Source organism: Dendropsophus ebraccatus, chromosome 3 (genome assembly GCF_027789765.1).
Source record: "Dendropsophus ebraccatus isolate aDenEbr1 chromosome 3, aDenEbr1.pat, whole genome shotgun sequence".
Lineage (NCBI taxonomy): Eukaryota > Metazoa > Chordata > Amphibia > Anura > Hylidae > Dendropsophus > Dendropsophus ebraccatus.
Window position 1 is genome coordinate 177,544,734 of NC_091456.1, and position 24,361 is coordinate 177,569,094.

At 43.7% G+C, this 24,361-nt stretch overlaps 1 protein-coding gene across 4 annotated transcripts in view; it reads left to right on the plus strand.

Moving 5' to 3' along the window:
- SMAD7 (SMAD family member 7) overlaps window positions 1-24,067 on the plus strand; it is a 24,382-nt gene extending 315 nt beyond the window's left edge. Inside the window, exons 1-4 of one of the 4 annotated variants that reach the window (XM_069963204.1) lie at window positions 1-629; window positions 3,937-3,990; window positions 6,697-6,771; window positions 21,095-24,067. The exon at window positions 1-629 is cut by the window's left edge and continues 315 nt beyond it. In XM_069963204.1, the coding sequence (XP_069819305.1) occupies window positions 152-629; window positions 3,937-3,990; window positions 6,697-6,771; window positions 21,095-21,633 (1,146 nt within the window). In that variant the 5' untranslated portion in view covers window positions 1-151 and the 3' untranslated portion in view covers window positions 21,634-24,067. Of the gene's footprint in view, window positions 630-1,452; window positions 1,484-1,608; window positions 1,617-3,936; window positions 3,991-4,064; window positions 4,125-6,696; window positions 6,772-21,094 lie in introns of those variants that run through there. The other 3 variants (XM_069963205.1, XM_069963206.1, XM_069963207.1) reach the window with 3 other exon arrangements.
- The last annotated feature ends 294 nt before the right edge of the window (window positions 24,068-24,361 follow it).

Below are 24,361 nucleotides of genomic sequence, written 5' to 3' on the forward strand. Positions count from 1 at the left end.
AGGGCGCCTTGGCTTCTGCTCGGACCCCCGGTCCCCCCCGGGCTGCTGCGGCTGCTGCTTGTCTCTCTCCTCCGGCCTCGGATCCAGGATCCTTCATGATTTGCGGGCGTCATGCACGTTTTTTAGCCGGGAAGCCTTGCTCTCGTCCCGCATGTTCAGGACCAAAAGATCGGTGCTCGTCCGGCGACTCTGGAGGAGCCGAGCAACTCCCGGGGAGAGCGGGGAAGGAGACGGGGAGAGCCGGGCGCATGGGGCCGGGGGCTGCTGCATGGGCAAGACGGGCAAGGGCTCCAAGGCGCAGCTGGGGGGCTCCGAGGCTGAACTGAAGGCGGTCACCCACTCCGTGCTGAAGCGGCTGAAGGAGAGGCAGCTGGAGGGACTGCTGCAGGCGGTGGAGACCAAGGGGGGAACCCGCAGCCCCTGCCTCCTGCTGCCCGCCAACAAGCTGGACTCCAGGCTGGCCCAGCAGCCCTTCTCCCTGCCGCTGCTGCTCTGCAGGCTCTTCAGGTGGCCCGAGCTCCGGCACTCGGCCGAGGTCAAGAGGCTCCGCTGCTGCGAGTCGTATGGCAAGAACAACCCGGAGCTGGTGTGCTGCAACCCGCACCACCTCAGCCGGCTGTGCGAGCTAGGTAAGGGGGGAGGGGGCACCCCAATATAGGGACATGTACACTGCAACCCGCACCACCTCAGCCGGCTGTGCGAGCTAGGTAAGGGGGGAGGGGGCACCCCAATATAAGGGACATGTACACTGCAACCCGCACCACCTCAGCCGGCTGTGCGAGCTAGGTAAGGGGGGAGGGGGCACCCCAATATAGGGACATGTACACTGCAACCCGCACCACCTCAGCCGGCTGTGCGAGCTAGGTAAGGGGGGAGGGGGCACCCCAATATAGGGACATGTACACTGCAACCCACACCACCTCAGCCGGCTGTGCGAGCTAGGTAAGGGGGGAGGGGGCACCCCAATATAGGGACATGTACACTGCAACCCGCACCACCTCAGCCGGCTGTGCGAGCTAGGTAAGGGGGAGGGGGCACCCCAATATAGGGACATGTACACTGCAATCCGCACCACCTTAGCCGGCTGTGCGAGCTAGGTAAGGGGGGAGGGGGCACCCCAATATACTGACCTGTCACCCCACACTGTCTACAGGGCACCCTAATATACTGACCTGTCACCCCACACTGTACACTGCAACCCGCACCACCTCAGCCAGCTGTGCGAGCTAGGTAAGGGGGGAGGGGGCACCCCAATATAGGGACATGGTACCCCACACTGTACACTGCACCACCTCAGCCGGCTGTGCGAGCTAGGTAAGGGGGGAGGGGGCACCCCAATATAGGGACATGTACACTGCAACCCGCACCACCTCAGCCGGCTGTGCGAGCTAGGTAAGGGGGGAGGGGGCACCCCAATATAGGGACATGGCACCCCACACTGTACACTGCAACCCGCACCACCTCAGCCGGCTGTGCGAGCTAGGTAAGGGGGGAGGGGGCACCCCAATATACTGACCTGTCACCCCACACTGTCTACAGGGCACCCTAATATACTGACCTGTCACCCCACACTGTACACTGCAACCCGCACCACCTCAGCCAGCTGTGCGAGCTAGGTAAGGGGGGCACAGGGCACCCCAATATAGGGACATGGCACCCCACACTGTATACAGCTAGGTAAGGGGGGCACAGTGCACCCCAATATAGGGACATGGCACCCCACACTGTATACAGCTAGGTGAGGGGGGATGGCACCCCACACTGTGTACTGCGCCCCAATATAGTGACATGTCACCTCACACTGTCTGCAATGTACCCCAATATGTGGTCGTCTCCATCCCCATGTACCCCAATATGACATGTCATCCCATCATGTCTCCTATAGTCTGATCCACTGTATTACAATAATGACATCCTGTGTACTGTAACTATACTGTCTCCATATCATGTACCCCAATATAGTGACATCTCACCCCATCATGTAACTATACTTCAGGCCTTCATAGCCTCCATAATCACAGTCTTCATACCATGTACCCCAATATTACCCATCACCCCATATATCTTCCTATAATTTGCCCCCCTGTACTGTAATAGTTTATATCACTATAGTCGCCATCCATACTACCAGTCTTCATATCATGTCTTTACCTGAGTCCTGTCTCCCTGTACCCTGTATGACATTATTCTATATACTCTGCACCACCACTATAGTCTGACCGTTCATCTGGTGTACCCCAATATTAGAACCTGTCTCCCTATAACTTGCTCCTTTGTATTACATTACCTATAAGCCTGTCGCCTATATGGACAGTATGCTCATGTACCCCAGTTTTCTATCCTATAGTCACCCCATTAGTCTGCGGCCCTATATTGCATTACTGTGCACCCTAACTATAATCCCTCAGCATATCCCCACTCTTATACCCTGAGCCCATCTTCTAGTGCCATAATATATGGACTTCAGCATCACCCCCCATCTATCCGAGCATGTCCATAAACCCCTGTGCCCTATTACCCCGTCACCCCAACTCAATATCCTCTTATTCATCTTGTACCATTGAATACAGTATCTTTATAATGTGCCTCCTCCTCTTCTCCCTCTCTCTAATTCTCACTTACACCATGTAGAATATACTTCTATATACCAATATACCATGCACTGCCCCCCCCTATAATCCATGCACTGCCCCCCAACTCTGCTCTGACACCCCCCTGGGTTCCACAATACAATATCCTATTATGTCACGTCTGTCTTTCCTGTAGATTATAACAGATGGCTTATTATAAGTCTCTTCTGTGGATTGTAGTGGATTTTGCCTTATTGTTACTTACATGGATTCATGTCTGGGCCAGGCTTGGCGCTATATATATATATATATATATATATATATATATATATATATATATATATATATATATATATATATATATATATATGGGTAGGTTGCTAGTGGGCAGCATCTATGAGGTTACCAGGTAATCCCCATGCCCAGTGATGGAACTGTCACTATAGGAAGTTGGCCAGACCTGTGAACACTTCCCCAGATGTTGGGTGCAGAGTTTACTCACTCCCCCTGGAGTCACTGAGTCTATGAGCTCTGATAACACAATGTAATGCTGCTTTACAGGCAAGTGTTAACTCTCTACCTCCCACTCGCTGCCTTCCAGGTTTTATGAGCCGGAGGTATTTATTGCTGGGGCAGTGTGTACAGCCTCCTAGACATCCAGGAATGTGGAGGTAAAACTCCCAGTATCTGCTCCTTCACCTTGGCCGGTGTATATTGTATACATTGATACGGCAGCATGTAAAGGGTTAACGGTGCCTTGCAGTCCCTGCTTTCTGTGATCTAGTTGTTTGTATATAGATGTGAGTGTGTGTGTGTATATATATATATATATATATATATATATATATATATATATATATATATATATATATATATATATATATAATTAGTCTTGTTTATTGTTTAGAACTTGCAACATTGTATCAAACTTTTAAACTGGAATAAGTAACGGTCAATGAAGGCAGCAACCTGTAAAGGGTTATCAAGTCTATCCCAAAAACTGAGTGCATCCTGGGGTTGGGGGTTGGAGGGGGGTAGAGCAGGACCAGGCATGGAGAATGTCTGTCTCCCCTGTGTGTGTGTTACTAGCTGGGGATTATCAGGCATTGCTGGCTTGCAGAGTTGTACTAGAGATCCCTGATCAGACAGCCAGAGGAGCAGATAGCACAGAGGCTGGCGCCAGGCGGTCTCTTGTTTATCAGACTCCTAGAATCAAGGCAATCACCGCCTGCTGCCCCAGCTCCAACCCCCAGAGCTTACACAAACACAATGTCCCTCTTATCACAAGTCTCTATCTCCTCTCAGTCTTTTTCCTTCTCATGGCTCCTTCTTTATTTTCTCAATCCTTTTTTTTTTTCCTTTGCAGAGTCCCCCCCACCTCCCTACTCCAGATACCCAATGGAGATTCTCAAGCCTTGTGGTGAGTAAAACTCTGCTTTACTTCAACTTGTTTCATTCAGACTTGTGTCACTTGTGTTCTCTGACAGCTTCCATGCTATGCCCAGGCGGCAGCTCCCAGTGCTGCTATTAATATGGGTAGGATGCACTTCATGTGTAAGTTGGGAAAACTTCTGACCTGGGACTTGAATTATTATTATAATTTTTATTATTATTATATATTTTTTTTATTTCTACTTGTTTTTTTTTATATCTATTTTAGTTAGTTACATTCACTTTATATGGTTTTATGCATTTTTTTATTTATTTATTTATTTATTTTTTTTAATTTTTTTTGTGCATTATAGTTTATTTTATTTTACTTAATTTTATTGTATTTTTCTACCGATGCCACCTGACAGCCTCTGGTGGCATGGTTATGGCATCTTTTTGGTACTGAACCTGTTAAAGAAGTCTTTGGCATGCCTGTTGCTTTTAATGAATGGGCTGCCCGCCAGGACAAAAGCCCATTTTCATCTGGCACCGGCGCGGTGGAGTCGCCTGCGTGAACCTGGCTGGCATCCTGCTCACCTTGTACTAGATAAATAAAACTGACATTGTGGGCTGCTTGGAGATATGGAGTTGGCGACGATTTGCAAACCCACTGGGCTTTGGGTATTGATCTGGTCTATGATTATTAGTGACTGTATAACACGTGTTATGATACAAGCTGGGTGTCTATAGTTGTCGTGTATCTTGGTTAACATTTAGTGCCCTATAGGATGTATTGCGTTGTTGTGTTGCCCAACTCCTGGCTATACAGCTGTTGCAAAACTACAATTTAGATCATGATGGGAGTTGTAGTTTTAGAACAGCTGGAGAGCCACAGGCTAGGTAACACAAGGTCATCACTATTTGGTTGTGCCCAGTTTGCATGGACACATAAAGACGTCAATTGCTTCTACCTATGGTCTTAACTACAACTCCCAGCATGTTATTGTTGGATCACGCATTCCTTTTTTGCATTGGCAGCGAAGGATACTGTTGGACGGGATCCTCACTTTGCTGCTAATTCCGAGTTTTTTTTGGGCACCGGGAGCGATGTGTTCCATCTGTTTATCTGGTGTTACTAGGTGAGAAGCAGGAACATCGTTTTGTAATGGAACAATCTGAAATGTTCACCAGTTTAACAAGAAGAAAGCGAAGGCCTCGGCCGTCTTCATGATAAAAACCACATTAAAGTCATTTGTCGACCACAATAGAGGCGGAGGCCAAAGAGTGATGGAGCCCTGGCTTATTGGATTGGGACATGAGCAATTTCTATAGCTCCAACTTTTTTTCTGTCAACTCTCAACATATACAGTGCAAAGTGTCAACTCGGCCCTAAGAAGCTACTTGGTGGATGAGTCTATAGGCTCTATTGCGCCCCTAGTGGAGGAGGGGTGGAACAACCTCATTGTAATGTTACATAGACATGGATGGTGCAGTGTCCTTTCAGGACTGGATTCTGACCAACGTATTCTTCAACTTGGAATCACTACTCTCTTTGCTTCACTGGGATAACTGGGAACTTGATTTATAAAGTTTCTGATGGTGACTGGAAATAAGCTTTCTGATGACTGGAAATAAGCTTTCTGATTTATAGACAAAGGATGCCAACACATTGGAGTATGGTGATGGCAAAATGGCAGACCATTGGAAATACTGTCGATAAAGGACCCCTGTATATTGGTTTGGAACCCCTACACGGTATATCTGGGAATTGTATATATGGCAGCTGTCTGGAGGAGGCAGCCTCATTGGCATCCACGTGGACGTGTACAACTATGGAGCTTCCTGAGAACGTCCTTTCTCTTGTTACCTGGCCAAGTTCCTGTAATCGCGTAACCTGGGGCGGCGTTTCATGTGGGAGTTCAGCACGATATGGCTGGATGTTGGCATCACACACAATCGTGCCATTTAATAAACCTACTTACACTGTGACTGGTAATGAAGGAGTGGGGAAAATTTTTTTTTCTTAAGACGTTAAGTAAGAAAAAACAAAAAAAAAAACTGGAGTCGCTGAGAAAGTAACGATGGACAATTTCATAAGTGACTGCACTTCCTGTCTCCTCCATTGTTTGAAGTTTGATGGAGTGTATCCTGGTAAACTGTATATTCCTGTTATGGCTTCTGAATCTCCCCAATTAAACTTCTAATGGACTTCTATGGCTTCTGACGGAGTATGGAACTACAAGTCTCAGCACTGTCCTGTGTTACTATATCGCCATATTGTTTGCTTCCCTAACCACTGACTAAAGATGCCAAAAACACCATAGACGCCCCCCCCCTTGCCCCCCATTTTGCTGGTCTTTTGTGTAGCGCTGAATCGGATCTCATTACCTCTGAGAAGACATTGCTGGGGAGATCCACATCTGCTTTATATTTGGCCGCTCCGCTAGTATTCATTAGTCGCTGCTTTGTTTCATGTTTTAAGAAAACAGACCTTACCTATCTGTATGTGCTGCTACCCCTTGATCTATGTTTGTATATTAAGGACGGGGGGGGGCAGGGGGTGGTGATGCTGTTGTGGAACTACAAGTCTCACTATGCAGGGATGTTGGGATTAGTAGTTGTATATGAACATATGTGGACATGCTGGGATTTGTAGTTGTATATGAACATATGTGGACATGCTGGGATTTGTAGTCTGTCTGTAAATCCAGAACACAACTTGGCCGCTAACCAGTGTCTCCTCTTTGTCTTTCAGCGGATCCTACAGACTGTGTGCCTTCCTCCACAGAGACAGGGGGAACAAATTACCTGGCCCCTGAGGGGCTTTCAGGTGAGACATCCATCTTATCATGATACAATCCAATGTTCTCTGTCATACATTGTTACTCTGTACGCCAGTGCATTAAATAGAGTGGCAGGGGATATATATATATATAATTTATATTTTCTCTTCTGGTCTGAATAGTGATTTTTATAATGGCCCTGGTCTATGTGGAAGCGGGGGGCCCCTGGCTGCGCTCGCTAAATGAGACTTTGTGGGTACAGTAACTATAGGCTCGCACGTTTACTAGGCAAACATAGCATTCCGCTCTAAGGAACTGGGGTCATTAAAGCCGGACCCGGCTGGGGCTAATTGGGCTGTTATGTGAGCAGAGCCGCATGGAGGACGGGAACGGAAAAAAAATCAAAAACAGAAATCGCCAGTAAATTCTTCTCAAGTCTTCATTAAGAATTTTGCCAAGAGGCCCCAGCAGTCTATATATTTTCAGTTCCAGATGTCATATCAGTATAAACTCTTGTTAATACCATAAGGGGAGAGGGGGGAGGACTTCTAGGATGGTTTATATGGGAGTAATCAGGCTGCTTTGCATTATGGGTATTTGCTTGCTTTGTGCGTTTTTTTATCTGTATCCATCCGGTGGCTGTCTAGGCTTGCTGAGAGTTGTAGTGTCATGCGGGGGTGTAGTGTTTGGCAATTGGTTTCAAGATTTGTTTCTATTTATTTGTTTGTTTTGCACAATAAGGGCCAGTTCACACTGCGGAATCCGCGAGAAAAGTGTCCCACCCGGAATCACCTCTGATGGAATTCCGCTCAAATTCATTGGTTTTTCCCAATTTAGAGCTGAATTTCTGCCAGCACTCCCCGCTGAAAAATTTCAGAGCAGAAATTCACTGTTCAATGGGATTCCGCCAGAAGAATTGCCAAATCAAGGGAAATTCAGCACGGAAATTCCGCTGTGTGAACTGCAGAGCGCAAATTTCATTGAACTCAATGGAATTTGCCTCTGCTGAATTTTCAGTGAGGAATCGGCGCTGATTCCTCTGTGTGAACTGTCCCTAACAGGTGTAGATGTAAACATAGAACAGTGGGGCATCAGGACTGGTCGTCCATTTGCATAGTTGTTCTTTGCCAAAATTTTGGTGCCGTTTTAAAGCCTTCAGTATCAATTTGCACTGGAAAAAAATAATAAATGTCTGGTCCTGGATTATCTTGATTATACTTCTAGTTCTCCAGCTGAAAGAAGGGAATTCCTCCCCTGCCCCCGGAGCTCCTTATCTGATGACTTGTGATGAATGTGGATTGGTGCTGGGCGTCTTTCATCTCTCCGGCTTTCAGTAGAAAGTTCTGTATCAGGGATAGAATCTGCACAGTCTAGTCTGCTGGGGGATAGAGGAAATAACTGTGTCTCTATGAAGACCCCCTTAAGGGGAGGTGGTGGGGGATGCTGAGGCCGTCTATCAGGCTCTCAGTCCTTGCTTGTTATTCCACCCCCCCCTTTACTTTTATATATATTTTTTTCCCCCTCTTTGGTGTGTGTGGGGCGGCTCTGAAGCCAACAAAGGGTTTAAGGAGGAATTTAAAGTCGTGGACGGATTTTATAGGTGTAGCTTGAGAAACTCTGACAAAGCTGCCGAATTAGTAACCGCGCTGTTGTGTAACTCATTGACATGGTCACTTAAGGTCTCGTACAAAGTGTTTTTCTCAACTTTGTGATTGATCATAAATGGGATGTAGTCACAACATCCCAAAAAAGTTTTTATTTTGCACTACCGGTCATGGCCATCGGAGGCTCTGTTCTATTGCAGTCCAGGCACTTTTTTGAAAAAAAAAAAAAAAAAAAAAGTTTACCTAAGTGCTATGGATCTGACTTTCTAAGACATAAGGGGAGATTTATCAAACATGGTGTAAAGTGAAACTGGCTCAGTTACCCCTAGCAACCAATCAGATTCCACCTTTCATTTTCCAAAGAGTCTGTGAGGAATGAAAGGTGGAATCTGATTGGTTGCTAGGGGCGACTGAGCCAGTTTCACTTTACACCATGTTTGATGAATCTCCACCATAGTGTGTTATGAATGCATATTGGTGTCTCTCAACTTGCTCTAATGTCCCATCTACTCTCGCCCCTCCATTAAAAAAAAAAGTTGAAAAAAGTTGGTGTGTAACTTAAGCTTGCTCTGGTAATGAGGTTCTGATAAGTGTTGATTCATGGTAGGAAGGAGCTTGACTACGCAAGCCATGAAAAAGCCCAGCACCACCACATGAAACAGCATTTGTTTTGCATTAGCTCTGATTTACAAGCGGCCCTATTCTGCATGCTTGCCTCCTGCTTTAATGTCGAACCCCATGAGAAGGCGAATTCTGTTAGAGAGAGAGAGAGAGAGAGTATGACGGAGGGGAGAGGGGGGGGTGGTGGAGCTGTCTTCATTTAGTTTCTGTGTGTTGTCTTCATGGGACTTGTTACATTGTGGCTACAATGTGTCACTTTTCACAAGTTTGTTGCAATCTTCTCCCGGTTCATTGTTACAGTAACCCGCTGACCTCCGCTGCTCCCTTCTCCAGGCTTTGTATGGGCTCTTGGGTTAAGACCCGTTGTTGAAAACTTTTTTTTTCTTTCAAATCAACTGGTTATAAAGTTATATAGGTTTGTAATTTACTTCTATTTAAAAATTTCCTGTCTTCCAGTACTTATCAGCTACTGTATGTTCTGCAGGAAGTGGTGTATTCTTTCCAGTCTGACACAGTGCTATCTACTGCCACCTCTGTCCAATTCAGGAACTGTCCAGAGCAGGAGAGGTTTTCTATGGGGCTTTGCTCCTGCTCTAGACAGTTCCTGACATGGACAGAGGTGGCAGCAGGGAGCACTGTGTCAGACTAGAAAGAATACACCACTTCCTGCAGGACATACAGTAGCTGATAAGCACTGGAAGACAGGAAATTTTTAAATAGAAGTAAATTACAAATCTATATAAACTGTCTGCAACCAGTTGATCTAAAAGAAAAAGATATTTGCTGGACAACCCCTTTAAGGAAACTGCTATATCTTGGATGGAGCCAGTTTTACATATTCCTGGATCTTCTCTACCATCAATGGGCCCTGGATTATCGCCGGGATTCTAATGCCTACAGTTCTTGCTCTCGCTGACCCTTCTGTTTGTGCGATTTAACCTCCAAGGTGGGATCCCGAGAATGCCCCTTCCTCTCTTTGTTGTGCAATAGGCTCCCAGTACAGAACATTTCTGGCTTCTCAGGATACCACCAATAAGACTTGTTCTCTGTAAAAGCAGCATTTTTTTTTTTTCTTTCTTCCCCTGCTTTTGCCTTGGGCCTCGCTGCAGTTAGCTGGCTTAATGAATGGGGCACAGTTCAGGGGGGTGGGATGAAGGTCGGGACTTGGGAGACTGGAGCCAGAGATTTGATTCCTTTGGCAAAGCAAGAAAAAATGTAAATGCTAAAAACCTAATCCCTGGCGGGCCTCTCACAAAAGAGCTGGTTCCTCCTGCAAAGCACAGAGGTGACCTTTAATTCACTTGTGCTGCCCTTTCATGTTGTATATAAAACTCCCTCCTCCTCCCCCTCCTCTTCGTCGTCTTTTTTTTTCTCTTTTCTATAAAGAATCCCATCTTGGCACAGGAACGACTTTTGTGGGCAATCTTTACTTAATGACCCCTCCTGTGGTCCGTGTCTCTTATCAGAACGGGCACAGAGCGCTCCCTATAGTAACAGAAAACTAACTTTGTTCGCTTATCATCTCGCCTTTCTATAACCTGATCCAGCGGGCACACAAAAGCCCAGAAATATTCCTGGATCCAAACACGCCGCTGCTGCATCTTGCTATATTGTGTAGATTTTATGCATTAGGAAGGAAATGAGTATATTCCTGCTATAGTAAGAACTAGTGAATAAATAATGCTGCCATACCATGCATATATATAGTAGTAGTGCCACATTGTACTCAAAGGTCTTTGTTATGGTAGGTATAAACTTCTCTCCTTCCAAAAAGTCCCACATGGCTCTACCTAAGCACCTAGCACTACTATTCTTTGGGCACTGTATGGCGGTATACAGTACCAACAGACCCTATGCACAACCATGTGGGATCTCTCTGACTTTTTGGAAGGAGATGAGCTTATACCTGTTATAGCAGAAGTTCCATACAGCTCCGCATAGGGCCTAGTATCACTATTGTCGGCACTGTATGGTTGTATTATTTATACACGCTATGTATTTGTCATAGCCGATAGCAGCCACAGCAACAACTAGCTAGTATATAAATAATACTACTAAAGTGTGACCGCACAGTAGTAGGGCTGGATTGTATGCAGGGCCATGTCAGGTCTCGATTCTCTTCATCCAAAAACTTAGAGGCCTTACATGGCTCTACATCCAGCATTTCTATTGTGTCGGCACTGTATGGCTGTATTATTTATACACGCTATGTACTTATCATAGCCAATAGCAGCCACAGCAGCAGCGACCTAGTATATAAATAATACTACTTAATACTATTATTTAGTAATATTACCACAAATATCATTTGCAATGGCTCTACATAGGATCCAGCATTTCTATTGTGTGGGCACTATATGGCTGTGTTATTTATATACTATCAGTATGATGACAGTGGTTTAAACAACTTAGGGGAAATTTATCAAACATGGTGTAAAGTGAAACTGGCTCAGTCGCCCCTAGCAACCAATCAGATTCCACTTTTCATTTGCCAAAAAGTCTGTGAGGAATGAAAGGTGGAATCTGATTGGTTGCTAGGGGAGCGACTGAGACAGCTTCACTTTACACCATGTTTGACAAATCTCCTCCTATGTGTATAAATAATGCCGCCATACAGTGACACACAATAGTACTTATATGTCCTATACAGTGCTGTGGTCTCTATGTAGGTGTCATTGCATAAATAATAATGCTACATAGTGCTCATATAAAAGTAGTACTATACGCTATATACCTTCCGCTGTAGTTAGGTTGCAGTTTGATCACAATAGTTGTATTATGTTGCACAAACACCACAACTGGCCTCTGCTACATGTGTATTTCCATGTTCCATGAGTGCACTCCCCCTATGTGAGTTCTGGTTCATCCCCACTACAGAAGTCCTCACATCTCGGTGCCTTAAGCTTCATTATGACATAGCAAACAAGCCTGGAATGTTTGTCTGTGCCTTTGATCCTGCTGGTAACTCTTCACGTCGCGGAGCAGCCGCTCACTACTCGCCCTGGCCTCACAATAGAAGAGCCATTAACTCTGACACATAGTGACGTTAATAATAAACGTTTTTTTTTTACCCGTCATGCGCCGAGGAATAATTCTGTAACTCTAATGACTTCTGTGTGAGTAAAGGTTGTCGGGCTGTGACACAAGAGGGCGGTTGTATGTGTTTGGCTGGTTGTCACTCCGCTTTCCCACGCTCCGCAAAACGGCTCGTCTGCTCGTAGTGCATTGTAATGGCGGCCATATTGCTGGATACCCAACCCTCCAAGGTGATTCCATACACGTCTATTGACTCATTGTAATGTGCAGTTTAATTTTTAAGCGCTGGATTTCTATTAGTTTTTTTTTTTTTTTTTAGAGAGAGAGGACGGAAAAGGGAGAGACTGGAAATCTGAGCTTCTTCTTGTAATTTCTTTGGCAGTAGAATAACATGTTACTAGAGGATTATGTGAACTGCGTGAGCGGAGCGTTAAATAAGAAAAAAAAAAAGAATTGTATAGGGGCCCCTCCAAAGTGAAGGTTATCATCAGGGGTTAATAGCAAGACGACAGAGTAAAGGCTTTGGATGAGACTAGGCCGCCTGCCAGACTGGGTGTACTGCTGTAAAGTACACACCATCTGACCGTCCCTGCTAGAGGCCAGGCCGGTGAAGAGGAGGGAAGCTGGCTCTTGGCAGGGGCCTTCTATAGCTTTTGGCCTTCTTGTGTCGGTCTCTTTTCCTGGCAGAGGCTACTCCAGGCAGCTAGGGTGGGCTCTGCAGGAATGAGGGGGGCTGTTTTTAACCACTTTTATTAGTATTTTTGCATATTTCAAAGCATTTTCAAACTTTTTGAAACTTCTTTATTTTTGCTTTCCTGTTTTGATGAGTTGCAGCATTCAGTCTGCAGCCCTATAGGAGGATCCTCTACTCCTGTTCTCGTCCTAGCCAAGAATGTATGGTGCCGTCTTGGCCGTCGGTGGCTGTTAATGTACTCTGGCTTTGCGCTATCAGTCTGCTGCCTGCATTATCAGCTACGTGACTGCACGGTTTAGAAAATGAACATTGAATTCCTACTGGTGCCGTCTCTTGATGACCTGAGAATGAGCTGTCTAGGAGAGTACTGTAACAGGCCACGCCGAGGTCACTGCCAACACAACCATCTTTCTTAAGCAGGATTAAATAACCCACACAGCAGTCTGGCTGACTGCCTACTGTCACCGAGCAGCTTCCTTGCAGTTTATTTTCAGCTCCAAAGATTTGGGCTTCTTATCCGCAGCCTCAATTTAGTTGCGACACACAAATAAAACTTAAGTGAACATTCACATTGAGGGCAGAGATGCCTTCAGGGTCCTGGTTTCCACCCTGGTGGTGGGGGGGGGGGAGACACCCTTCTTCAGGACTCAAGGTTCTAGGAATTGTAACCCCCCATAGGTGTCACGAATCCAAATTTTATTTTTTATTTTTCTTCCTATCCTAATCTGACGTCCAAATATTTCGGAATGACTCATTCTTCATGGTCCTGCGATAGTTTTCACCTTAGTAGTTAACAGGAAATATTAAGAGAAGGGAGGAAGCTGCATCATTCCTCGGGTGAGAACCCTGCCAAAAAACTGCTCTTAAGAAAGGGAATTTTTAAAAGGGCTTTTATTCACTTAGTAAAAGTTATTAAAAAAAAATTTTTTTTGCCAACTTTCAAGTCCTATACATTAACAGCGCCCCCGCCCTTATTTAATTTTTTGCTATTTTACTGCATTCTTCGCTTTTATTTTTTACTTTTTTGTTTTTTAAGTTTCCTTCCCCAAAACTTTTGAGGCCAAGAAGGTTGTTGGCTGCGAGTTTGTTCTTTTGGTTTTGGCGGCTGTAGTCTCACACGGGTCCCCACCCAGCGTCATTATCTTGGGTTTAACTTTTTCTTGCAAGGTTTCTCTTGCCTTTTACCCTTTTCAACTCCCTCTGCAAAAAGTTTTTGATGGGTTGAGGCAGAAGGTTGTCAGTTCTGATGGGAGTCAAACGTCATTACTTGCCTTAGGCCTTTTGGGTCTAGAGCAATGTTCCCCCAGCTGTTTCAAAACTACAACTCCCATCATGCCCGGACAGCCTTTGGCTGTCCGGGCATGATGGGAATTGTAGTTTTGAAACAGCTGGGGAGGCACAGGTTGCAGAATTCTTAAAGGTGCCCTGACCAAACTGTTAAGTCCATCAGACTCCTATAGGCCCAGCCTCCAATATGGCCGCCAGCTTTATTCCCATGTCCAATAGCTATAATGAGTTCTCCACAGAATCCACCCTCCCTGCAGGACAATCCTTCATTACTAAACAATAGCACAGTCCTTGGCTGTTTTCAGCCACTATGGGGTCTTTTTTTTTTTTTCCTTCTTATTCGGCACACAACGTTCCCCCGCTAGCCAGAGGGCCTAGGTTAGCATTGATAGCGCATTGATGAGATAATAGCGTTCATCCGAGGAACACGTGCTGGCTGAAGAATAGGACTTCATAACCTAGTAACCCTACGGCAAGGAGATTGAGGCCGGGGATTTGCTTCTGTGTCAATAGGCTCTGGTCTGTCTGTATATGTTAAACATGCATGGATAATATGGTGGAAGTTGTTTTAGAGATTGATCAATGACTTAAAAATAATAATAATTTAAATCTATATATCTTTTATTTCTTTATTTTTTAAGTAAAGTGGATCCCAGAGTGGGTTAAAAAAATAAAAATAAATATATATTTATTTATTTATATACTAAAAAACATCAAATATATATACCGTATGTATTAATACAATTTTTTTTTATTTTTATAATATTTTACAATGTCAACTTGCACCCACACTGGGATCCATTTCACTTAAAATATATATAATATACTTGCACTGGGATCAATACACTGCACAAGCCCATTTGCTGGTGTAACATAGAAACAAGTCCAGATTTCCTAGTTTCCCTATGTTCATACGTGCTTCCTTGTGCAGGTGGTCAATGTTGAGCGCCCCTCTGGCCTATGTTGCATTTTCCACCATTGTCTACCTGTAGTATGTAGACCGGATCATAAACTCTGCTGAGCCAGCAAGTATCCTGAATAAACGATTGGTGCAATAAAAAAAAAAAAAAAGTTGTCTCATCCCAGCCGGCAGTCAGTGTTAATAAAACCTGTCTGGGTTATATTAATGTAGTAGACAGGAGGGTGCAGGAGAGCATTAAACCAAGAGAGCTGGTTACATATTAACCTCGCCACTGACGTCTGTGGTCGCTAGACATTCGTCTGGCTTCTGCAGCGGGGATTCTGATCTGGCTGTCGTGTCTACGGGATATTAAGATTATAATCTGGAAGGTCATCCACCCCCCCCCCCCCCCTCCTCTGGACATAATCCGCGGATCTAGAGCACATGGAGTTAATGCATTCAAAAACTTTGTTTACTCTTTTTTTTTTTTTTTTTTAAACAAAGTTTTATATTAAAAATAACTGCCACTTTTTACCACCCCCCTCCCCCCCTCCGCCAGCGTGGGCCTAGGGTACGGCGGCTGCCATGGCTGTGCGTGTGGATGTGAGTTCAGCATGTGCGGAGGGGACCTGATTAGATTATGAAGGCAGACAGAAGTAATGATTAACTTTTTAAGTCTGCACACTGTCTCCAACCTGGCTGGTGGGAAAGCTGCCGTGTCGTTTTTGTTTTTTTTTTCCCTACCTCCCAGCTAAGTAGTAGTGGTGTGATGGCCTGGTGTCACACTGCATAGGATGAAAAGGGAATGGGTGTACAAAAGGAGGAGGGGGTGGGGAGAAGGAAGGGGGTCTTATACTCCCCCTCCTCCCTCCTTATCAGATTCAGCAATGGAATTTTTTGACTGGATTGCAATAAATGCTGCAAAATGTCATTGAGGACAAATATCGGCCTTTTACCAGTGATCCCCAAGACTACAACTCCCAGTATGCAGTTGAATATTTCTTTTGCAGCGGTGGCGGAAATTGACTGTGAGAAAATAAAATTAAAACCACCACAGTTAAACTTTTAAAAAATAGTTTAAAAGTTCTGAAAACTTTTTGGATTTGATTTGGCTGGATGTGATTTTCGGAGCTGCGGAGAAGAGGAAAAAGTTGTGTTTTTGCTTTTTTGCTCATAGACTTTTGCCCCCCTAAACCTGTGACCCTCTTGTGACTAAAACTCCCTTCATACTGATTTTCAACAGGTTAGGGTAGGGAACCTTGACTCTTTAGCTGTTGCAAAACTACAACTCCCATCATGCCTGGAGAGCCAGAGCTACAGCTCTGGCTCTCCAGGCATGATGGGAGTTGTAGTTTTGCAACAGCTGGAAAGGTTCCCTACGCCTGGGTTAGGGGATCTGTGCCATAGATTATATAGCATCCTCTTGGGATTTCCGAAAGAAACCAAAAACTTTTCAGAATTGTTGAAAACTTTTTGAAACCAATGAACTGAAAATATTGGCTCCATAGATCATGTGATCACTTTTGCGACCCATCATCCAGTTGCCCCCATCATGTGTCAAAAAAAATTATTTATTTTTTTCCTTTTCAATGCATAGACCAAGGCGGCCAATGTTTTATACTGTAACGTGTTTAGCAGGGTATTTGTAAAAAAAAAAAATTGTTTTGTTCTTCCAGACTTTAATAAAAGATGTCTCCATCTCACGTTAAGCGTTTCCTGCCTGACGCTGAGGTTATTATATAGATATTTTTTTTTCACTGCAGACAATTTGTACTTTGAGGTTGTTTTATAGGCTCCAAACAAGTAACCGCATTCGCTTGATAATATACATTTTCCTGACTATTTAGGTTTGAGGGACGGCAGCGTCTCCCTTCCGCAGAAAGAATTTTCACCACAGACTAAAGGTCTTACAATAAAAGAATGTATGTGTTCCCATTGGGAAGGCTCCAAACTTGGGTTTTCTTCCCCCAAAAAATTCCAAAAATATATACATAGAATAATAAAAATCTCCAGGTAGCCATCTTGGTTGAGGCTTGGTCACCTGACCCGAGCTGCCAGCCGCTGACTGTTTTATTGTGTATCTTACGCTATGGTTGTTTTGTTTAGGTTTTTGTTTGTTTTTCTGATTTTGGTTCTTTGACTCTTTTTGACATTTTTGGTCATGCAGATTTCTGGGTTTCTATTCTAAGCCTTGTTTTGCTTGCTCTCCCTTTTGTTAGCGCCCGATTTGTGTTCGTAGCCATTGTCTGGGGCCGGTGGCGTTTTGCATAAGTCATCGCGCCTTTGTCACTGGTTGTTTTGAATTTGTTAGAGTCTAAAGACGACTGAGTGTTTGTTGTTGTGGAGATGCTAGAACTGATCTCCAAGGAATTATGAGTAGGAATGACTATTTATTTTTTAAGGGGTTATCCAGCATTAGACAAACATGGCTGCTTTCTTCCAGAAACAGAACCAAGCCTGATTTCAGGATGTGTATGGTATTACAACTTGGCCCCATTCACTTCAATAGAACTAAACTGCAATACCGCACACTGAAGACAAGAGTGGCGCTGTTTGTGGGAAAAAAGCAGCCAAGTTTTTTTAATAATTCATAATTCCCTTTAATTTTGCATTGAGACACTAAGAGGGAGATTAATCAAACATGGTGTAAAGTGAAACTGGCCCAGTTGCCCCTAGCAACCAATCAGATTCCACCTTTCATTCCTCACAGACTCTTTGGAAAATGAAAGGTGGAATCTGATTGGTTGCTAGGGGCAACTGAGCCAGTCTCACGTTACACCATGTTGGATAAATCTCCCCTATATGCAAAGCAGGGATGAGAAACCTTCAGGCTCTGGCCGTCTCAAAACTACAACCCTCATCATGCCTGAGCAGCCAAAGCTTTGCTTGATGGTTGTATTTTTGCAACAGCTGATAGGGCCAGAGTTTCCTCACCCCTAATGCACAATGCAGTGGATAGGAATGCATGGGCTTTCAATGAAAGATTTTCCAAAATTGCGCCAGCATGCAACTTTTACCGGAGGATAATGCTGCAGTAAAAGTTGCAAGCAGGCGCAATCTATGATTATATATCCTATTCACTGCAGTATGAAGTATTAGATGTATACAGGGGGGCTCTTTAGATATTTGGAAAAATGGCACAAAATAGTGGGATTTTTTTTTTTTGACGGGGAGGAGGTCAGTCCTGGCATTAGAAGGGGTTAACAGCGTTCAGCATCTCACACACATACTGTAAATACAATGTGGATGGGTTTTGGCTTCCTAATAGATCCCACCCTTCCTCCAAGGCATTTTGCTGTTAAGAGGCTCTCAACTTCAACCTACAAAAAAGCACTCTATAATTTGCATGGCTGATGAGACCGAGTTCTGGGACACAGGCAGACGAAAATCAGCTGCTTGCTTTGTTACCACCGGAGTTGGGCAGACCTGATTTTTTTTTTTAGTTTGTTCCTTTAATAGCCTTCTGTCTGGAAACTTAAAGTATTGTCCTGTACAGGTCATCCGGTTCTTTAGGAGACCAAAATAAGTCAGATTGTCGAGGTACGACTCCATATATCTGAATGGGGTTGGTTCTTCATCAGAATATATGGGCAGTTGCAAAAAAAAAAAAATTTTTTTTAATTCTTAACCCTGCCTGGTGGTGGCGCTGTTGAACATTGCTCTCTACCTTTTAATCCCGGAATAAATTCTAACTATAAGAAGGCAAATTTTCCTCCCCAATCACAGTCAAGGCATTGTTATATGTCGAAAAGACTAGACATCAAGTCAACACCGCTGTCCCTTAAAACGGAACTGAGTAGACATATTTATAGTGTACCTTGGCTTCGGACCATTAAAAAGTTTGGCAATTACCTGTAAAAGAGAGAGAGGGGAAAAAAAATTGTCCTTGGAACTCGATGTCATTGAAGAAGCTGGTAAAAAAAAAATAAAAAAAATTCATTCATAAACTGCGCCCTCTGTTCCTATAACTGGGCCCCGTTCATTGCACGCCAGGGTAGCTCGCTTTTCTGCACGCTGCCAATTAAATAAGCCTTTGTATGTGGCAATGAGCGGCTTGTTATGTGGTATTCACTAATGCATACACAAACACACACAAGACTAGTCTAGCTCTATCCCCCCCCACCACCACCGCCACACCCCCCTCCTTTCCTGGAAGGGCTCCTTTCATGTCGGGGTGTAGAGATCGGATGTAAAAATAAATATAAAAAATTGTGAGCATTGCAAAAAAAAAAATATATATATATATATATATAATATATATATATTTTACGCTATAGGCTCTAGTAGTAGTTTGTGTGTGTGTGTGTTTTGTGTTTTTTTTTATATGGGGGAAGGGGCCTCCCTTCAGAAACGTTGTCATGGTTTAGACCCCCCTGCTGTGAGGGGTGTGGGGAGGGGGTCATTGTTGCCCTGGGTGGTTGCAACATGCACAAGTCTAGACGGCAGGGGGCGTCTGCAGCCCCTGCTGGAAAAAAAAAAAGTGACCCTGGGCTAGTGGAGCTGGAAGACAATAGCATTAAGATGTGTAAATGACAGCTGTGTCTTTTTGAAGGTGTTCTGCAGGGGCTGCAGACTTTATCTGTGGAAGCTTTGGCCCTCCAGCAGTTGCAAAACTACAACTCCCATCATGCCTGGCCAAAGGTTCCCATCCCTGTCTTTCATGTATTGCATTCTGTATAGTGTTTAGTTGTATTTGTTGTTGTTGTTGTTGTTGTTTCGTGTTTGTAGTTGTTGCTGTTGTTTATTAATTCTCACAACCCCCAAGTAGGGGCCCATAAACCTCTCTCCTGGAGCTTAGGCCAGGAAAAGGTTAACAGGAGAGTAGGTTACACTCACCAAGCCTGCAATTTATTTGGGCTAGGCAATTACAATAATCTGAAAACTCCTCTCTTTACTGACGTCTGTCTGAAAATTGCAGGGTGTACTGGCAGGGCCCTTGAGATGAAAGGGAAAAAAAAAATGCAGTCTTAAGGATTTTCTTTCACGCAACAGGGTGGCTACAGACCTTTCCATTTACAGATATTTCCTGACTTTTTTACTTTGCTTTTTACGAAGTTTACAAATTTTTTGTTTGTGGAATTTTTGTTTTTATGCCTTTTTTTTGTAGCAGTCTGCCATCTACATTCCACGATGGGTTATTTTACTTCTCCCCTCCCCTCTCCTTTACATACTTTGAGCCCCTTTTATAAAGACATCAACTTTTTTTTTTATTTAACTTTTTAGCTGTGGAAACTCCTAGCTTTTGTTTTTTTGCTTTTTTGTGTTTGTTTTTGTAATTAATTTTTTTTCTTTTTTTTGCTTTTTATGAAGCTTTTCTGGGTTTCTGTAAGAAAGCTCTGTAGTTTCGAAAGGTTAGGTGAAAGGTAATTTGATAGGTTTCCTAAACCCCCTCCCTGCAACCCTCCCTCTGCTTTTTTTTTTTTTCCTCGCTAGCTGCCTTCTTTGGTGCCAGGTTTCAATCGGATAGAGATATTTGAGGAAAGTATTGTGAGGCACAATGAAGGGGGGATACAGAGGCAGCCGAGTACACACACCTAAGCTTGTCTAAATTCCTTCTGCTTATTTGATATGGAATTTTTCAAAACCTCCATCCCCTATACTGCACCCCCTCCCCCATTGTAGATATCATCGGTGCTTTGTCCAAGAGCTCCAAGAGAGAAGAAAAAAATCTAAGTAGCTTTATGGGCAATTTTTCTTACATTTTGTTTTTTTCTTGTTGTTGTGGATTGGTGGCTGTTTTTTGTTGTTGTTGTTTGTGTGTTTTGGTTTTTTGTTTTTTTTTTTTTTGCTTTTTTTTATTACATTCTTTGTCTCTTCTGGTAGGTGGTGAATAAGAGATGTATAGTAGTTGTATTTCTTCGTAACAATGACAATTAATGCTTCAGTGCACAATTTCCGGTCCACACCCCGAACACCACAAACCACAGTTTTTAATGAGCCGGGTTACACGTGTAGCTCAACAAAGCCTTTTACTACATAGGGCCAGCTTTAAAGAATGCAAAGTGGGGATAGTGCTCCATAAAAATTGTATAGTCTGTATAATATTTTGTCATATAAACCTATAGAATTATATTTTTTTTACAAGTTTGATTACAAAAATTAAAAGCATTTTTTTCTAAGTAGGTGCAGTAACACTTTGTAGCCTCCAGGGGTCACTGTTGTAAATAATAGTTTATATACTAGTGGATATATGTTCTAATGAATTTTTTTTTTTCTTCTTTTAACAGATTCCCAACTTCTCCAGGAGTCTGGAGACCCGTCCCATTGGTGCGTGGTTGCATACTGGGAAGAAAAGACACGGGTGGGTCGATTATATTCTGTCCAAGAACCTTCCCTGGATATCTTTTATGACCTACCTCAAGGGAATGGCTTCTGCATTGGACAACTAAACTCGGACAACAAAAGTCAGCTGGTGCAAAAAGTACGCAGCAAGATCGGCTATGGGATCCAGCTGACCAAAGAGGTGGATGGCGTTTGGGTTTATAATCGCAGCAGTTATCCCATCTTCATAAAGTCGGCCACACTGGACAACCCTGACTCTAGGACGTTGCTGGTCCATAAAGTGTTTCCCGGATTCTCCATCAAAGCTTTTGACTACGAGAAGGCTTACAGTTTGCAAAGGCCTAATGACCACGAGTTCATGCAACAGCCGTGGACTGGATTTACTGTACAGATAAGCTTCGTGAAAGGCTGGGGACAGCACTACACGAGACAGTTTATCAGCAGCTGCCCCTGCTGGTTGGAGGTGATATTTAATAACCGATGACGCGGAGACGAGTGGACTTTGGGACTTGTTGACTACATGCTGCTAATATTTCCTTCCGAGTGCTTGCTTCTTTGTGCATAATGTTTGTTTTTCACGTTTTTTTATTTGTTTTGAGAAATAGCTTATGTCGAGATTTTATTTTTTTTGTTTTTGGGAGGGGGGGTTCTTTAACTTTTTTTTTTTTTTTTTTTTTTTCTCTTACAAGTGTGAATGGGAGAGCTGGCGGAGGGGGGAATGATAGATGGGGACTCGGATATCATAATCCTCTCTTACGGCAACATATTTTATGAATGCAAGGAAGGGAGGGGGGGGGACAAATCAGTATTTATTTTTTATGTAAAGTTGACCCCTCTCCCTTTATTGATCATCATCTTCTTCTTCCTGATGTCTGGGTACAGAAAGGCGAACAGCCGTCACATGTGATAAGCAATTCAGGACCCTCCAAACGGCTTGTAGAGCATACTGAACGTATCTTATGGCGCCACTCTGTCCTATGCCAACTTTTTGGATGGTCCAAGTCACCGAATTGCTCTTAGAGTCCTTAACTCATGTTTTTGGTGGCTTCCCAAAGGTCAACCCCTCCAACTATCTCTGGCTTCTCAGTTAAACTTGTAAAAGCTGCCAAAGACTTGAGTTGGGGCTCGCTCTGGCTCCTTCTCCGGGAAGGTCGGCCATCTTTAATCTGTGATTGGCTGGTGTAACCTTGCTGGTTGCAGACGTTCAGTGTGAAGAGTACGATATGTGCTTGAGTCTGGAGTGCAGTGACTATATGCTTTCTTTTTGATAAAGACCAAACCAAAAACTGCCAACCTACCGACAACCCCCCCCCCCCCCCCCCCCCAACTCGATTGTCCCTCCCCCATGATGACGTCATCGAACACTTTATTATTTTCATTATTTTCCTGGCAGCGCATTAGGTTTGTTGTTTTAAATAAGCCGATGCAGGATATGGCTGCTTCTTCTTCTCTTCTAAATCCACGGTCGTATTTATCAACTCCACTTTTTTTTTCTCTCTCTCGAATATGTATATGTAAAGAAGATTTCAATCCTTTTAGTAGTTCTGTGTAAACTGAGAGGGTTCTCGATGGTCAATGACTTTAATTTATAACATAGGGAATAAGAAGTCGATAGATGGTGCAGCGTTGTATCGTCAAACCTAAGTGGTGGTCCCAAGACCACAGGTTGAGTCTAGTACCGTAGCTCCACCTCATCTTGTGAATGGGGTGGAGCTGCGATACCACATGCAACCTGTAAACAGGTGTGGTGCTGTTTTGGTAAATGATAAGCCTTGTACAATCTTCTTTTATATCTGCGAAGGCCCATTGACATGTAGGAACTTTTTGTGATTGGGGAAAAAAGTTTTTGCTAGGCCTCAGAAATCTGTATGACTCCAAAAGGTATCAACCCCTGGCATACCTCCATATTATGGAAATGAATAACGTAAGGCCCTATGTATAACAACAGAGGCCTATGGAGGGACAGTATGTATAGTGTTGAGTGGACCTGTCAAAGTGTTGGGGTTGGGCAACGTTCTTTGGACCCGAACGCTCAACTGCATCCATGGTTTCTTGGAAGGCACCAACTTCTGCAGCCACGGGGATTAAACTACCGTGCCATCTGGTTTGGAGACTGTTGCCGAACCCAGGTCCGCTCAACACTAGTGCTGTATTGTGGTTCTCCACTACATGTCAATGGGCCTTTTTAGTAATGTTCATGTCTGCTTATGGTACCAGTACTGGTCCAAGGCCCATGGTTAACAAACCTGACGCTACAAACCACTGCATAGTCTATGGACGCTTCCGATGGACCTGCCTTTCCCCACCTGGTAGACCATCTTGTGGCCTGCACAGAAAGTCATAAGACTTGGGCCTATCTGGTCATCAGATATATCCGATAACTGGATGTTTCTGGTGATCCGATAGACTCTATTTTGCCAGTGCCCGCAATATGGCCACCCGGATGTGTTTTGGTGCTCGGGTCCAGTCTGCTTCCAACCCATAGGTTAGGGATTCTACAGAATAGATTTCTGTAACATACAGTATTCGCTAAATTTCCTCTTTCTAAAGGTACAAGTTATGCACAGAGAACGTTCATTTCTTCTATGTGTCGTACGTGACGTATGATGCGTTGTCATTAGTTATGGCTCAATGAGCACGATTTAACATAAGCTATTTTTCTAAAAACCGAAGTTTAAATGAACAAGGGTAGGCACTCTTTGGAACTTAAAGCAATGTAGTGCTTTGGAAATTATAAAAAAAAGAAAAAAAAAAGAAAAAAAATTTGAACTCCTTTCAAAAAGAAAAAAAAAGGAAAAAAAAAATCCTGAGATTTATTAAAGAAAATGTATTTTATGTTATATATAAATATATTATTACTTGTAAATATAAAGACGTTTTATAAGCATCATTATTTATGTATTGTGCAATGTGTATAAACGAGAAAAATTAAAAAGATGCACTTTGCTTAATATAAATGCAAATAACAAATGCCAAATTAAAAAAAAAAAAATCAACATTTTTTTGGACTTTTGTCTTTCTTGTAATATCTTGTGTGACTTGTATTGTATACAAAGATGGGGTGCACTACCCGATATGGCCACACTTGTATGGCTGGCGCTGTGCCTGGGCAACCAGAGGTGCTAAATAGAGATAAGCGCAACTTCAGCATGCTCGAGTCTGATCAGCATTTCTATACCTGTGGCTGGAGAAGTTGGATGCAGTCCTGGGGA